General features: G+C 45.7%; 1 protein-coding gene across 4 annotated transcripts; it reads left to right on the top strand.

Annotated features, from left to right (window-relative positions):
* The first annotated feature begins 264 nt into the window (after positions 1–264).
* LOC147610176 (pentatricopeptide repeat-containing protein DOT4, chloroplastic-like) lies at positions 265–11,312 on the top strand. 4 transcript variants are annotated; one of them, XM_086786031.1, is made up of 5 exons: positions 433–2,801; positions 2,945–3,114; positions 3,222–3,301; positions 10,530–10,583; positions 11,094–11,312. In XM_086786031.1, the coding sequence occupies exon 1, from the start codon at positions 538–540 to the stop codon at positions 2,497–2,499; it is 1,962 nt and encodes a 653-aa protein (XP_086642157.1). In that variant the 5' UTR covers positions 433–537; the 3' UTR covers positions 2,500–2,801; positions 2,945–3,114; positions 3,222–3,301; positions 10,530–10,583; positions 11,094–11,312. The 4 variants fall into 4 exon arrangements, with proteins under 4 accessions (XP_086642159.1, XP_086642160.1, XP_086642157.1 ...); XM_086786032.1 differs by lacking the exon at positions 10,530–10,583; XM_086786033.1 differs by lacking the exons at positions 10,530–10,583; positions 11,094–11,312 and having other exon boundaries at positions 265–2,801; positions 3,222–3,355.
* The last annotated feature ends 5,996 nt before the right edge of the window (positions 11,313–17,308 follow it).

Below are 17,308 nucleotides of genomic sequence, written 5' to 3'. Positions count from 1 at the left end.
GAACCATTTGTTTGCAGAGCCTTCTAGAGTAGACGGAAAAAAAACGACGAAGGTGTGATGTTAGCAATATGAACTACTGAAATTTGAAGGTGGGAAGCTTAACATTTACCCGGCCCGACATTATGGAAAGGGGTTTCGGGCCAGGAGGGTTGAATGGGCCTCCAACATTGTTACCAAAGGTGGGATTACCAAGATTGGCAACCATGGGGAAGCATGGAAAGGAGGTATGTAATCAAATCTCTTTCGATTATAGTAGCATTTTGAGAGGGGGCTCTTGAGTTGGGCTCTTTAGCACATGCATCAGCCACCAAGAAAATCTTCCACCCACCATCCATCGGGTGACCATGTGTGGTTTAGACCTAGATTTGAAGATAAATGATAGACGAAAAGCATTTAAATTGAAAAAGATCCAAAGCATGGGTGTGTCCACCAGGCCTTGCAGCTCGCTCCTTGTAGATGTACATATAAATCAAGACAACATGTCTTGCCTCTACAATTCGTCGCGCAAGCTTGGCACCCTGTGAAATAGCATGCCTCATGAGCCAGCAAGAGTTTCGTCTTTCCAGAGACTTCATCTACTCTCTCTTGCAGGAATGCACACATCGGAGAGATCTGGCAGCCGCCAGACATGTCCATTCCCTCATGGTAAGGACCGGGCTGGACACAGTTGCAGTTCTAGGGGATCACCTCATCCGTGCCTTCACATCATGTGGGTGCCTGATAGAAGCAAAGGAGGTGTTTTGCAGAATCACCAACCCTAGTGTTTATACATGGAATGCCATCATCTCAGCTCACGCCAAGCTTGGAGAATGTGAGACCGCTGTCCAAATATACCACCATATGCAGCATCAGGAGATCAAACCCGACAGGGTCACATTCTTGAGCCTCTTAAAAGCATGTAGTGGCTTGAGAAGGGCAAAGCAGGGTAGGGTTATACACCATCATATTATCCGAGATGGATTCGAATCAGAAAGAGCTATAGGAAACACCTCTATTGACATGTATGCGAAATGTGGATGCCTAGATGAGGCTCGCAAGGTATTTGATTTGATGGCGGGAAGATGTAATGAGGTGTCTTGGCAAGCAATACTTGTAGGGTATGTCCAGCATGGCCTCATTACTCCTGCCCTTGAGCTTCTCAAAGCAATGCTCCTCAATGGTGTAACTCCTGGTAAAGTCATGTTTTTATGCACTTTAAAGGCATGTGCTAGCAGAGGAGCCATAGACCATGGCCGACTACTTCACGAACAGATAAAGAGTTGTGGGCTTGAGGAAGATGTGGTGATTGGGAGTACCCTTCTTGACATGTATTCTAAATGTGGTAGTTTACAGGAGGCACGTAAAGTGTTTGATGAATTGCCGTGTCGAAATGTGGTGACATGGGGTGCAATGATTGCAGCACATGTCCGGCATGGCCATAGCCTTGCCGCTCTGGAATTTTTTGAGAAGATGCAGCAGGAAAGTATAAAACCAGATGAAGCTGTCTTTTCCTGCATCTTGAAAGCATGTGGCAGCCTCAGAGCCATAGAGCAGGGCAAGTCAATACATGAGCAGATATCTAGTAGTGGTCTTCACGGAGATGTGGTTCTGGGAAACACACTTATGGACATGTATGCCAAATGTGGGAGTATGGAGGAAGCTCGGAAAGTATTTGACAAGTTGCAAGATCGAGATATCGTGTCATGGGGTACAATGATTACAGGTTATGTGCAACACGAGCACCCTCTTGCTGCTCTCCAACTTTTTGAAAAAATGCAAGAAAAAGGTATACAAACTAGTAAAATTATTTATGTGGGCATCTTGAAAGCATGTGGCAGCATTGGAGCCATATCACAAGGTAGGCTGATGCATGATGACTCCATCAAGAACTGTGCTGATTATGATGTGGTCATTGATAACTCTCTTCTTGACATGTATGCCAAATGTGGAAGCCTAGGAGAGGCACGCAGAGTACTCAACACATTGCCAACACCAGATATGGTTTCATGGGGTGCAATGATTTCAGGCTATGCTCAATACGGAGATGTTTGTATGGCCAGGCAATGTCTTGAGGACATGCACCAACAAGGTTTGAAGCCAGATGTTGCAATAGCAACGAGTGTCCTTGTAGCCTCAAGTCATGCTGGATTATTAGAGGAAGGCCATTGGCATCTTAAGAACAAGCTGAATGAGCTTTGCTTGGCATCAGATGTTGAACACTTCAACAGCACGATTGACCTTCTAGGTAGGGCAGGTTTCCTGGAGGAGGCTGACACTTTAATTCGCTCACTGCCCATCCTGCCAGATACAGTTGGATGGAGGTCGTTGCTGAGTGGATGCAGGACTTACGGCAACACACAGCTAGGACAAAAATGCTTTGATGAACTTGTCAAACTGAATCCAAATGACGCCTCTGGATTGGTTCTTATGTCGAATATCTTTGCTGATGCTCACCAACACATTACAAGGGAGAAGGAAGTTTATGAGTGTTTGGAAGAGGCCTGGCAAAGCTTGGATTGAGGTTGACAATGTGGTCCATGAGTTTATCGTGAGAGGCACTATCCATCCACAAAGTGAATCAATACATGTTAAGTCGAGCAGGTTAAGTAAATACAGCAAGGAAGAGGGACACCTGCTGCTATTGGAATGATGTGCAAGTTGGAGGGGCAGCCGACCTCCCCCCCCCCCCCCCCCCCCCCCCCCCCCCCCCGGCGGCAGGGCCCGTCCCTCTCCTCCCCTCTTCCTTCAAAAAAGCGGTGGAAACCAAATGGATGAGATTCATCTTGGCAGTGCGACTTTTAACATTATTAACTGCCAAACTGGTTAGTACACATTACATGTCAATTATGTTGCTTATTTATTTGATAGTTTATGCTTTATTTTGTGGTGTCTTTGATAGATACTTGTTCTAGATACAGCCTTAACATTGAGGAGTATAGTAAAAGTTAACGATAGTTGAATGCAGAGGTGGCCGTGTTGATATGCTAAAAGCTGAAGGCCCTTGCGGAGTTTGATGCTTGATTGGTGGAGGGGTGATATTGAATCACAGCATAAAGAAAAAGTTAAAGCAGACTCATATCTCATTGCTGTTTGAAACGTCTGCATTTACAACCACTGAGTAAGCAGCTGCACAAGGTAGGCAAAATATGCATTGTGTGCAAAATGTAAGTGATGTGATGCAGGCATTATGTTGGTAAAAAATCAAAGGGAGCCAATGACAATTTTGTGGTTCTCTTATGTAGGAGCTAAAGAGTTGAAGCCTCAGATAGAGCTCGATGCTTATGTGCTATGATGGGCACCCATTTAAGAACTCTCCAAATGGGTATAATTCATCAGCTTGTATTCTTTACCTTGGTAATGGTTTTTAACAACTGTTTAATGATACATATCATCAGTATAAGATTAGTGTATTCAATTTAGAGTTCATTTTTTGTTTTTGTTTTTTGGGTTGGGGGGAGGGGGGGGTTGTCCATAAGCACCTATTGAGGTAGTTGTCAACCTAGGACTCAAATTGTCAGGATACTCTACTTGTCAATAGCTTTCGTGACAGAGAATATGTAAACTGCTTGTCCAATTGCTGAATGCTGAAAGCTTGCTATTTATAAATTCCTAATTGCGGCTTGTTTTTTGACCTGCCATCACTTTTAGACCTAAAAATATTATCATAAATATCATTAACGTGTTCATATTGTGCCCAATATATGGTGTGCATGTCTTGGGCATTTATGGGCGCCTATTGTGCCATCAAATTTGTCCTAGAACATTCCAATTAAAATGGATGTGCAACTAGAGTTAGTGAGCCATATGAATTTCCCAACCACTTGTCGGTAGGCTCGCTCTTCATGTGGCGGTGAATCCTCTTCCTTTGTAAGTTTGATGGTTGGATCCAGTGGGGCGGCCACAGGGGTAGCACCATCATGAAAATAGGAAGTAGTGAGTTGAAGATAGTACTTTTGTTGTGACACAAAAATACCATGAGGACGTTGGATCACCTCCATGCTAAGGAAATACGAGAGAAGACCGAGATTAGTCATCTCAAATGTTCGTCTCAACTATGCCATGATATTAGTCACTTTGGCTTGATCTGAACAAGAGATGATAAGATCATCGACATACAACACTCGGTAGCACACCATCCCCTGATACGTGTAGATATAGATATTGGGATCACAGTGGGATGGTTGAAAACCTTGGCTGTGTAGAAATGTTGATGTGATGATACCACACTCAGGGGGCTTGCTTAAGCCCGTAAAGAGCTTTACGCATGTGGAAGACTTTGTCCTCATGCCCAGGGAGCGGGAAGCCCAGAGGTTGGTCAACATAGACTTCCTCCTCGAGAATGCCATTTAGGAAGGCACTCTTGACATCCATCTAGTAGATTGGCCATTTGTGGTGTGTAGCCAGATTGAGTAAGAGACGGATGGTCGTCATTCGAGCGGTAGGTGCGAAGGTCTCGTTGAAGTCAATGCCTTCTTTTTGGTGAAAGTCTTGCACAAGACGGGCTTTGTACTTGTCCAAGATACCATCGGCTTTAAATTTGGTGCGAAAAATCATGAACCAAATTAGGCTTTTGTAAAAGCATCAAATTGCCAAGGTTTACATCCCAAATGTAGCATGCCATAATTCAGCTAAGTGCATGGCTAGTAGCAACACAAGCATGAGGAGTTTACTTCTCATAGTGCTGTTGAATCTACCGGGAGACGAGAGAAGAAAGTGTAGTCGACGGGGTATTCCAACAAGAACGGGGGCCCCCTGGGGGTGGAGCTGGGTACTCTAGCATTGGTGAAGAGTAAATATGAGTCTCCACTGGGTCTTAGAAACTTTGGACAGAGCACCAACGGGTGGTATTCCTCTTAAGAGATTGGGGGAGGGAGGCACGCAGGGTGGGTTGGTGGCGGTCTCTAGCTTTGAGGGAGGAGGAGGCTCACAAGAGAGTGGTGTCATGTGCATGCCACATGGATATGGTAATCCAAAGCTAACACCCGATTTGGTAGCTGATAAACAGCCTGTTTAGGACTCAGAACAGCAGCCGGCAATTGTTTTCCCAGTCAATATCATTTATAGTATTTTATGTGTTTTTTTTTGGGCATTTATTGCCAGGGAATTCTAATTAGAGGATAGATTCCACTAGCCGACAGCTTGAAAGCTGGCCGACCAGCTCCTTGAGGTCCTATATAAGGCAAGGCATGGTATTGTATCATTTGTTTGATCTCCCTCTTGGAGATAGGTCTAGAACTAGGACTTTGGTAGTCAAAGATCGCGTTTTGAAGCCAAGGAGAGCTACTTGGAGGCTGCAAGCCTCAAAGCCTTGGGCGGCGCGATCCTAAGTTCCAATTCTGGGATCCGCTGGCCTTCACGGGCTATTCAGTGTGGTAGTCCCAACACTAGAATGCTGTAGACTGGCATCAGAGGATGTGCCCACAAGGCAGCTTTTGCAAAAGATTGGGATGCTACCCTTGTTCGAGCTCCCACCTTGGGGGATGGACTTGGCCTGATGTTGACAAGCCATCCACTCATTTGACAACAAAAGAGAAACCTTTGTCATACAGCCCTTGGGTTTGCAGAGCAATGAACAGTGCATTGTGAAGCTTACACAAGAACTGGTGAGGTAGTCGGAGGTAGTTGTTCAATTTGCCCATGGTCACCAGGGAATGGGACTTCAAAAGGATAAACAAGCCAGTAAAGAAGGCTGTGTGTTTTAGGATGGACAAGCACAAGCTGCATTGGGAAGATGTACACATTGCAGAACCTAGGAGGTAAAAGAAAGAGAAAACACAGGTTGTGGGCAGAAGCACAAACTGTAGAAGGCTGTAGATAGTTGATTATTGCTGAAAATGAGCACGAGGGAAGCCCGTAGGTGCTTACAAGCATAAGAGACTATTGCAATAGCCAATGACCTCCAGCAAATATGCAGAAATGAGATGAAATATGAGGGGAAGGGTGTGCTTCCTTATATATCCCTCATATGAGCTGGTCGGCCAGCTGTAGAGCAGGCCGACAGCAGTTGTGTAGCATGAATATGCTATAAAAAGTCTAAAAAAGACTCAGAAAATGGTAGGAAAATCCTAAATGATGTTTGCAATGTAGGGCCTCATAGAAATGACCAGTACAAGCATGCAAAGATACATGTAGACCATCTGGAGATGATATATGTTCTAACACCTCCTCTTCAGTGCCAGATGGGCGGTCCAATACGAGCATGCTGAAGTAACACCTCCAAAGTAGCTCTCGGAAGTCGTTTGGTCAAGAGAGAAGCCACATTGTCCTCGGTAGAATAGTAGGCCAGTTGAAGAAGTCCCAACTCTATCTAGTTGCGTACAAAATGATAATGCACCTCAATATGCTTGGATTGTCTCTATATCGCAGGATTCTGAGCTAGAGCAATAGCACTCTAAGAATCCGAGAAGATGGTAACCGTGGAAGTGTTGGCACTTTGGATTCATCAGATTCTGGAGCATGAAGGTAGGATTTGTACTCAGCCTCGGGGAAGAAGTAGCAATAGTTCTTTGCTTCTGAGACTTTCAAGAACCCAATCTTGTACCAAGCATGAAGTGATATCCAGATGTAGGCCTCCGAGTATCAATGCAGCCTGCCCAATTAGAATCTGTGAAACCAACCAAATTAGCACCACTGGAATAGGTGATGCCATAACCTGAAGTACCTTGAAGATAACGAAGAACTCTCAAAGCTGCCTGCCAATGAGACCTTTGAGCGGTTGATGAGAACTGGCTGAGAACACTCATAGCATAGGAGATATTTGGATGGGTGTTGGCAAGGTAAAGCAATGAGCCAACAATCAGGACCATTGGAATAGGTGATGCCATAACGTGAAGTACCTCGAAGATAACGAAGAACTCTCAAAGCTGCTTGCCAATGAGACTTTCGAGCGGTTGATGAGAACTGGCTGAGAACACTCATAGCACAGGAGATATCTGGATGGGTGTGTCGGAATACGTAGTGGATATGAGACAAATTGTTGAGAGCACAACGTAGCAAGACACCAACATCAAACGTAGGAGAACCACCAGCCTGAAAACATAGAGCTGTGTGGAGAAAAGCAAACGCAGAAGAGAGACAGAGAAGCTGTAGGAACTCTGCTCTATATACGAGATCCGGTACAATACCCAATACATGAGATGTGGGGGGTAGCCCCTCAATATATATGGTCCAGGACTGTTGAACGGCCAGCCCAAAATAGGCCGACAACAGTCCTCACTGCGCACGACCAGAAAACAGGAGTCGGCTAGGGAAAATCCAAGTCGGCCAGGTCATCACAGTCGTCTAGACCAGAAAAGAGGCCACCAGCATACTCCTACCCCACGACCACAGAAAACAGGGGAAAAATACATGGAAAAAAAACAGGGGAAAAATGGAGAAACACTTAATGGGAGGGCACACCCACATCAGAGGACCTAGTGTGTAATGTACAGATAGGAGATGACTGCTAGCACCCCCTCTTAGCTCCTGCCATCGAACAAAACTCTAGCAAGATGTCATCAGCAAAAAACTTCTCACGAAGAAGGTGACTTTGGATGCCTGTGGGTTCCACCAGTGGAAACCCAATCTGGCCAAGTAACCTCTGCAACTGCACCACCTCGCAAGCAGCACCACAAGCAGCTCGATACTTTGCCTTTGTAGACGACAAGGCAATAGTTGGTTGCCTCTTGTTGCTCCATGAAACAGCTCCTGAGCCAAGGGTAAAACCATAGCTTGATGTAAATCTCGTGTCTGGATCTCCTCCCCAATCTGAGTCACTCCAGCCGTGGAGTGTGACTCCATCCGTTGTTCCCCCCTCTAGTATCATAGAAGAGTCCAAGATCCTTCGTACCCTGCAGATACCGCAAGATCCACAATCTTGCGTCCCAATGAGTCTTCAAAGGCATGTGTAGAAATGAGCTCAACAACCCCACCGAGAAGCTCAAGTCCAATTTGGTGTTCAACAACCAAATCAATGAACCAAACCACTTTCAATACAAAGAGGTATCAACCTGCTGACAAGGATCATCAACTGTAACTGTGGTATGCCAAGTCTTGGGAACTTGCTGAAGACCACACAAAGCCTTCCGGAACCTGTAAACCACCCCCTCTGAATCCGGAACCTCAAAGCCTGGAGGCTGCTCAACATCCACCTCTTCCTCCAAGTCACCATCTGCCACTTGCATGGCTTTCCTACCAGTCCCTTGGGAAAGAGCTTCCTCAATTGCAAGAGGCTCTTTGTCTCGAAATGAAAAAAGACATCAAAGCATAGTTTACCTGTAAAGGCTCCTCTGATTGACGAATGGAAGAACCGGAATGTTCTTGCCTGTTGCCATCATTTGGCAAGCCATCCACCATCTGGTCTCGGAAAGCCTGCTGCAGCGTATCCACATTCAAGTGGTCATGACGAAACTGCCACACATCACCTAACTGAGAACCTGTAAGAGAGTGCTGAGAGTTTGTAGATCCCATTCTCCACTCCGCCTTCCCATACAACCGGGCCTGTCGCTTTGTCCCGGAGAGCAACAAAATGCTTGTCAAACTCCACCTATACACCAGTCTTGCAAACCTCATGCACTGACAACAGATGAAAACCAAGAGATGGGACAAAAAGAATCTGGGAGGAATGCTTCCCTTCTCGCCATTGGGAATGATCTCTAACCTTCCCTCACTGTGAATAGGGATAGTGGACTCATCACCAATCAAGATGTGACTTGCGTGCCTTCGAAGATCCTGTAATAACTCTCGGGAAGGAGTCATGTGCCTGGAAGCACCAGTGTCTAGAATCTAGTCCCGAGTGTCCCTAGCGGTGAGTCCAACTGCCTCCCTGCTCGAAGAAGATGAAACACCGGTGTCTATAATCTCCAAGTGCACAAAAGCCAGAGTCTTCACGGTTATTGCTGAGGAATCTGCACCTTGTTGAGTGCTCCCCTTAGGACATTTCATTCAATAGTGGCCTTTCTCGCCACAATTGTTACAGGTCCTCTTTGCCTTCAAGGCGTCATGATCCACGTCGGGCTCGTGCCCGGAAGACTTCTGCTGTGAAGACTTCCCTTTATCCTTATTGCGGTCTTGCGAGCGTTGGCTAGTCAAGGCCTCAGAACCTCCGCCTTGTGGAGGGTTCGTAAAACGCTCTTCTTGGTCCAAGATCATAGGCACAAGCTCTTCCCATGTGATGGTGCTGAGCCTGCCACTGGTGATCAAAGAGGAGTAGAAAGCTGAGTACTGAGAGGTCAGATGAGATAGCAAAGTGATGGCCATGTCCTTCGAAGATATCTCCTTTCCGGCGTGAAGAACCTCCTGTCGAAGAGCCTGCAACTTGTTGATGTGCTCCCGCATCGTCGAAGACTTTGTAGGATCCATCACCCACATCTGCACTTCGAAGACGATCCGCTTCATGGGTGATACCTTGTTATACAGAGAAGCCAAATGCTACCAAATCCCTCTAGCCAGCGTCATATGTTTTATATGATTAATCACCTGTGGTGTGCAGAAGATGAAAGAACGCACACGTGCATTGACACGATCCACAACTGTTCCTGAGCCTCTCGGTCTTTTTGAGGAGAGGGTAACAACTTCCCGTCCTCCAACTCCGGCCGTGGAACACCAACAATAATGAAATCAGCCAAGTCATAAGACTCCAATATAGACTCCATCATTACCTTCCATATGTCATAGTTGGTCCCGTCCAACTGTTGATCCACGGGGAACGTGGGGAGAGTAGGGGTCTTTACGTGCTTCTCAGCCATCTCAACAAGCTGCCATCTCGGGGGGGTTACTTTGGTCTTGTGAAGGGAGGGTGGGTGGGAAAAAAAATGAACAAGAGGCTGCAACTAATATGCAAGGTGACTGTCCAACGGTGATGGCCGCCTTCTACCCAATCTCCAAGTCTTGAACTGCCCAAGAGATCTCCAATCAACGCCAAAACACCAATAGTCCCGCAAGCTCTTCAAATCTCACGTCAGCTCCAAGGTCTTCAAGAAGCAGTCGCGCAAGCTCTCCAAAGTCTCCAACCTTCAAGCCATGTGGGGCTTTGATACCATGTTGGAATACGTAGCAGATATGAGACAAACTGCTCATAGCACAACGTAGCAAGACACCCCATGTGAAAGGGTTAGTCATCTTGTGTCACATGGACGGGAACCAGTTTTGTGCCATATGGATGGGAGCATGTTTGCTGCTACCCGTGTGTGATCAGTATTGTGCCATATGGACGGGAGCATGTTTGCTGCCACCCGTGTATGACTAGGATCTGGTCTTACCCATGGGACTGTCACTCCATGGTAGGATTGATATTTGTGCCGAGCTTTGTCTATGGGATTATCACTCCATAGGAAAGCCTGTGCCAGGATTTGTGTTTTGCGTATGGGACTGTCACTTCATAGGAAAACCAGGACTTCACATTTTTGTCGCGCCAATTTTGTGCCCAACAAGAAATTCTTGTACGAGTTTCATGAAAGGGAGATTTTGTCCATTACATGTGCACATGCATTTATGTTTGCATGCATAAACTTGTTTTCGCATGGTTTGTTTTAGTGTGTTTGCCTACTATGACGTGCCAGTACACTGGACAGGGATGCCCCCGGTGTGCTGTCTGCTGATGAGTTGGTGTGGCGTGTGAAGAGGTGGTAAGTATCGCTCTTCTTGGTCTTTTCAAATGTAAAATCCATAAAGTAATGTAAACCTTAATGTTTATAAGATTGGATGTTTACACATTTAAAATATTGACCGGACACTTGTTTTAATATGGGTATCCAACTTAATTAAGGTTTAATAATATTTAAATTAAGGACTGCATGGTAAACATTTCCTTCCCCACACGTGGATGGTAAGTGGGGGGGGTGTGCTTGATGGAAAAGAAGGCGGTTGCCACCCCTTGTACCCGCCTGTATATTGCCTTTGTACCTGCCTCTGTTTTTGCTACTCCTGGTATCCGCCTCTCCAACTGAACTAGCTGCTGCTGCACAGTACCCGATTGGCTGCTCTGTACTCGCCTCCAACTGAACTGGCTGCTGCTGCACAGTACCCGATTGGCTGCTCTGTACCCGCCTGTTTGTTGGAGTACCTGCCTGTCTACTAGAGTACCCGCCTGCTACTGGAGTACTTGACTGTTGCTGTTGTTTTGTACCTGCCGACAGGTACCTACTGCTGCTGTCTTGTACCAGCCTACAGGCACTTGCTGCTGCTGCTCTGTACCCGTCCTTGTACCTGCTGGTTGCAGCTCCTGTATTTGCCTTGTACGTGACTTTTGTACCTGCTGGCTGCCATACTTGTACCTGTCGTTTGCACCGACCGGGATTACATTAAAAGGGGGGAACAGACTTCTCACTTTACAACCCAAATTGAATCTTTGTCAGGTACTTGTATTTGTATTTTTAAATTCAGATAGTATTAAAATTAAAAGTTGTTTTTACAAGTCTTGTGTAGGCAAGCATCACCCCGAGTTGCCTTCACCATGGAAGGCCACCGGGATGGTGATCTTTTCTCGTGATTACTCTGACCGCGTCCTCGCATTTAGAGGAGCCAATGAAGGTCATTGGGATATGAGGAAAACTGGGAGCAAAGCTTACTTGGGAGCACAAGATATCACTCCCTCCGTGGTGCTTCACCTTGCCAGGTGTTAGTACGAGCATGCCTGTTGGTGCATGGTCTCGAAAGACCAGTGAGGGGCGGGTGTTCACCTAGTGAAGGTGGGAGATTGTTTGTGATTTGGTCTTCTCCGACAACTGATTCTTCATCGACAAAATCTTATTGTTTTTCAGTTGTACTCACTCCATGTTATGAAGAAATCTGGCCTTGGGGCCTGTGAATACTTGTACATATAAATACTCTAAGAAATACAAACTGTATTGAGGGAGGGTCGGCTCTCCGGCCCGAGTGATGGTGTTAAGTGTTCTTTGTTATTTTCAGTTTTAATGTTGCTAATAATGTCCATTGTTTGTATTAGTTAAGTGATCTAAAAATGTGTATTTTATCTTCCGATATGTAGGTCTCCTGTAAGGAGCGGTTACATTGGTATCAGAGCCCGGTCATCTCTCTTTCTGAAGAGGAGACACGGTGTTTTGAGATCGGAAGCAAACACAGACACTTGACTCAATGGACAGCTAAGGCAACCCTTTGGAAGTGCCAAATTCAAGAGGTCAGTCAAGTGCCTCTCGTGATTCCGATGCATTGCATGGAAGGCACAAGCCTCTTGAGAGAGTCTATGACAGTGCTTTGATGGGACAAGTGGGAAAGAGCCTATGCATGAGGATGAGCCCAATGCATTGAGAGCTGAATTGGAGCACATGAAGAAGCTTTTGCAGGTAAAGGAGAAAGAGCTGAAATTTTTGCATGAAGATCCCCATATACAAAGTGTCATTGAAGCAAGGAAAGCTGAAGCTATGGTGGATATGACCTTTGAGTCTATGGCTCGTGAATTGGGCAAGAAGCCAAGGGAGTTGGTACGCTTCTATCTCATCCGAAAGGGTGATCTCAAAGAAGGAGAGGATGGGGAGTTAATGTTCAAGAGTCCGCCTCGTTTGAAGCATGGAGACCCAGCATCTCAACGGTTGAGTTTTTTTATACATAAGGAAGAGGTATCAGTCACTTCTTGCCATGCATCTACTCCGCATGGCACAGGAGGAAAAAAATATGAAGTTGTCGAAGTAATCGATAGAAAGACTCTCTCGGTTGTTGCCAATGGAGTCCATGATGGGGGTCTCTACAAGATCACCAATTTTTCTTCCCAGATCCCTCATACTCATTCCTATATTCATCATCTTTTCTCACCCATGTTGGCTTTGGTTCTGAGGCAGATACTTCTTTGTGGCATTCTCGCTTTGGTCATGTACCCATTGCTGTCTTACAGAAGTTCCATTCTAAGCAGGTTTTTTGCGGACTACCTCAGCTCAGGTCTCTCTCACATATCTGCTCATCTTGCATGATGGGCAAGCATCATCGAGATGCATTTCTAGAGGAGGCAACTCATCGAGCAACCCGAAGACTGGAGCTTATACAAGCAGATCTTGCAGGACCTATGGAGGTTGAGTCTCTTGACGGGGCTCGATATTTTCTTCTTCTTGTGGATGATTTCACTCGCAAAGTTTGGATATGTTTTTTGGCTCGCAAGTCAGATGCTTTTGCTAGTTTGAGGACTTGGATCGCGATGGTGGAAAATCAGTCTGGGGGTAGAGTTTCATTCCTCCGGACTGATAATGGTGGCGAGTTTGTACCATTTGATGACTTCCTTGCTTCGAAGGGCATTCACCGACAGACTACAGTTCCTTACACTCCTCAGCAGAATGGAGTTGTGGACCGAAAGAACCGGACTGTCAAAGAGATGGCTCATGCTTTGTTGCATCATGCAAGTCTCTCTCTTGCTTTCTGGGGTGAAGCTGTGGCTACCTCAGTTTATCTCATTAACTGCTCTCTCACAAAGCGGTTGAGGGAATGACTTCGGAGGAGGCCTTTACAGGACACAAGCCTTCTGTATTTCATCTTCGTGTTTTCGATTGTGTTGCTTATGTACATGTTCCAGATAAGAAAAGAGCCAAACTCGCCCCGAAGTCAAAGAGGATGATCTTCACAGGCTACAGTCTGAGATCCAAAGGATACCGCTTCTGGGATCCAGAGGTTGATGACATCATCATTTTCCGTGATGCTCGGTTTGATGAGAGCTTGTGTGGCATTGATTCCTCTTGTAACTCGTGGCGGTGCCCGGGAGACTAGGGCCTTTGACACACTTGTTGATACCATCAATGTATATTAAAACACTTAAACATGGCCACAACCTTAACACATATCCATCATCACTTTGCATAAAACATAAAAGCTGGACAAAACATCCACAAATGTTTGAAAATGGATCTTGCACATGTGACACCACATAGAGGCCGGAATGGGCTGACCCCCCTTCCTTGGAGTATTTTATTACCCAAGGAGAATAATATCATGTACAAGCTTTGAGGGCCTTACTCTCCCCAGGGGAGATGCTGGATTATCCATATACAAATGTCATAACACAGCCCAACACGAGGCAACCAAGCCGGAAAATAGGCTGTAGAAATGTCGAGCCAACAATATAATCCATATACCTCCGTGTGGGTATTGATTCTTCCCCAAAAACCACGGGTCTTCATGCAATAGAGCTGGTACATCAAGTACAACTCTCCATTCAGTCGGTACAGTAGGTACAACAGTCGGTACAGTGGTTGGTACAGCAGGTACAGTGGTTGGTATAGTCGGTACGGTGGCTGGTACAATAGGTACAACAAGTACAAATGTTGGTACAACATGTACAGTGACTAGTACAATAGGTACAATGGCTAGTACAGCAAGTACAAAAGTTGGTACATCCAGAACAATGGATGGTACAGTAAGTACAACAAGTACAAGGATTGGTTCAGCTAGTACAATGGTTGGTATAACAAGTACAAAGGTTGATACAACAAATACAATGGCTAGAAATCATAATAAATGATTAAATACCCTTGCCTTCAGTATTTCTTCACGATGGAAGTCTCCAAAACAGTAGCGGCTCCCCATCTCACTGGTGAGGCAGTCACTTGGTGGTAGCATTGGTCTAGTATGCATACAGACCAAGCCACAGGTGTCACAGCCTTTGATTGGGACATCTTTGTCCATGACCTGAAGACCAGATTTCTCCCGCCCCAGTACATGACCGGTCTGAAAGACGAGTTCTATGGACTCGGACAGAACGGATCCGCAGTGCTTCAGTTTTTCGGTAAGGTTATTACTTTAGCACATCAGTTAGGGTTATCTGAGCAGGCTAAGATGGAGCAATTCATTCGTGGATTGGACTCTAACATTCGGTTCACAGTTCGTAACTTTGAACCAAGTACATATGACCGGGCTCTGACTCTCGCTCAGAATGAAGAAATGAAGATGAACGGAGGCAAGCCCAAGCAGTCATCTTAGTCCAGTACCAAACCCCAATAGGGGAAGGGTAATTCGTCTTCTAAAGACACTAAGACAGACAACAGTCCTAGCTCTAGTTCAGGGGATAAGGAATCCAAGCCTAAGAAGACCCCTGAGGAAAAGGCTCAAGCAGGTATCATTGGAGGCTATCTTCCTCTAGAGGAGCAAAGACAGTATCAGTCAGAAAACAGATGTTTTTTCTGTCATACCATTGGGCATGGTAAGAAGGATTGTCCAAAAAGACAAGCGGAGAAAGCCTCCAAAGAGCCTTTTGCCACAGTTGCCGTAGTTTCCCCCTCTCCTCCAGACCTGCCTGCTACCACCAATGCGGTTCAGATCTTACCTTCTATGCATTCCATGCCATCCGTGGTACTTGATGCTAAGCAGGAGGGTGAGGCAACAACCACACAGAAAAGCCTGATCCGAGCTTATGGCTCTGCCAAGGGCCGACAGTTCATAATCCTTTTTGACATGGGCAGTTCTGAGGACGCCATCTCTCCCCAGTTGGCTGCCAACATGAGCTGTACCTTAGTGCCCTATCATTTGGAGGTAGACTGGTTTACACCTGCCACCTGGTCTCCGCACCCACATCTCTCAGAAGGCACAACAGTTTTCTTTTCAAGTTCAAAAGGCCTCATTCCAATGAGATTTCATTGTCTCTCCTCTTTTGGGATGTGACATGATCTTAGGAATCCAGTGGTTTCGTCAGTATGAACCTATTCTCAATTGGGGGCAGGACACCTTTATTATCTCTAAAGGTTTTCCTGAGCCTGTCATGATTCGGGGGGATAGGAGCATTCTTGGCGTTCCTATGATTTCTCATCTCTAGGCCCGACGAGCTATGTGCAAGGGAGCAGAAGGAGCATTAATTTATGATTAGACAGCTTCTATCTCATTAATAACCGCTGTCTCATCATCTTCAGTCCCTCAGTTAGCAGATCTCCTTTCTCATTCAGACATTTTTAAGGATGATCTCCTACCCAGTATCCTACAGTTAGCAGAACCTCCTAGCAAGTTTCCCTCTTGTCTTTCCAAGACTTTCAAGGGCAAGCTAGAACAGCAGTCAGTTCTCAAACATTTGAAACATGTTCCTTATGGACACATTTTCACAGTCACCACAGATCACCAAGCACTTAAGTGGCTCGCGACGATGCCAAGTGCCCAGTGGAGTGCTCAGCACACTAGACAGGGTCAGCTCTTCTTCCAACAAGTTGGAGGAATGATTAAGTACATCCCTAGTCAGCATAACCCAGTAGCAGATGTTCTTAGTAGAAAGACCAGCATCCCGACCAGTCAGGAGTGTACCATTCTCAACATCTCTGGAAAATAGAAGATCAGTATGTCGATTTCGCAGAGTTTGGTACTCAACCCAGGTTGGCCCTCAATTTTGAGCCTGGCCATCATTTAGTTCACAGACAGGCATGTAAGTTTAGACGAGATATCCACTTCAAGGAAGGGGATTGGGTCTCTCAATGCATCATGAAACAAAGATTGAAACAAGTGGGCAAACATTGTCCCAAGCTTTCATTCCATAGTTTTGGCCCTTTTCCAATAGTTAAGAAGTTAAGTGATGTCTCCATGAAGTTAAAGTTGCCTGCCAGTTGGACAATGCATGATGTTTTCCATGTTTCTTGGCTAAAACCATATGTTGGTCCAGAAGTGTTTGATGTTTCAGATGAACAGCAGCCAGACGTGGTAGACGAGGCAGAAGTGATTGAGCCTGAGCAGATCCTTCTTCATCGATGGAAGAGGATCTTCATCGATGGAAGCATGGTTCCGGTCGACGGATTCGTCAGTTCTATACGAAATTCCGAGATCGAGGCACCCACGAAGCCGTATGGCTCGACGAGGAGTTCTTCCAGGAGTACCCCCAGTTGTTGGCGGACTACTTGGAAGCCATGAACCTGCCGCCAAGCTAATCAGGAGGGAATGTCACATGCACTCTGCACTCAGTGCAGAGTGCATGGTGACAAGATGGCTCATCATCAGAAGTGCAACAGTTGTACAGTTTTAGAACCCAATAGGATGATAATTGTCGTACGCCGTGACCCCATTGTACATCCTCAGTCCAGGATAAGTCAGGCATGAGCTACGTAGGTCATTCCTCAGCCTTAGCGGGTCAGTCAGTCAGTTAAGTCTCTTAACCCACTTGGAGAGAATCATTCATGCATGTAGAGTCAGTAGAAGCCTTAGGGTTTGCATCAGAAAGCACACTGCATCCTGCATAATATGCATTCATATGCCTGTGCATCATTTAGAATATCCCCGAAGCCTTAGGGAATTTACTGGGATTTATCTGGTATTTTTTTTCATATTTATTAGTATTTATTTAGCATTATTTGCATTACTGGCATTTATAAATATAAACTTTATTAAATGACCAACCTCCAGTTAGTATAAATAGGCTTGCATAGGTCTCATTCAGTCTTCATTG

This window comes from Cibotium barometz, chromosome 49 (assembly GCF_041138505.1).
Source record: "Cibotium barometz isolate CiBa-2024 chromosome 49, ASM4113850v1, whole genome shotgun sequence".
NCBI lineage: Eukaryota > Viridiplantae > Streptophyta > Polypodiopsida > Cyatheales > Cibotiaceae > Cibotium > Cibotium barometz.
Note: the sequence above shows the minus strand (reverse complement) of the source record. Positions and strands in the feature narration are given on the sequence as shown.

What these genes read in the sequence shown, in the direction of transcription:
- LOC147610176 (XM_086786032.1), top strand. Translation starts at nt 538, where the DNA reads ATGAGCCAGCAAGAGTTTCGTCTTTCCAGAGACTTCATCTACTCTCTC.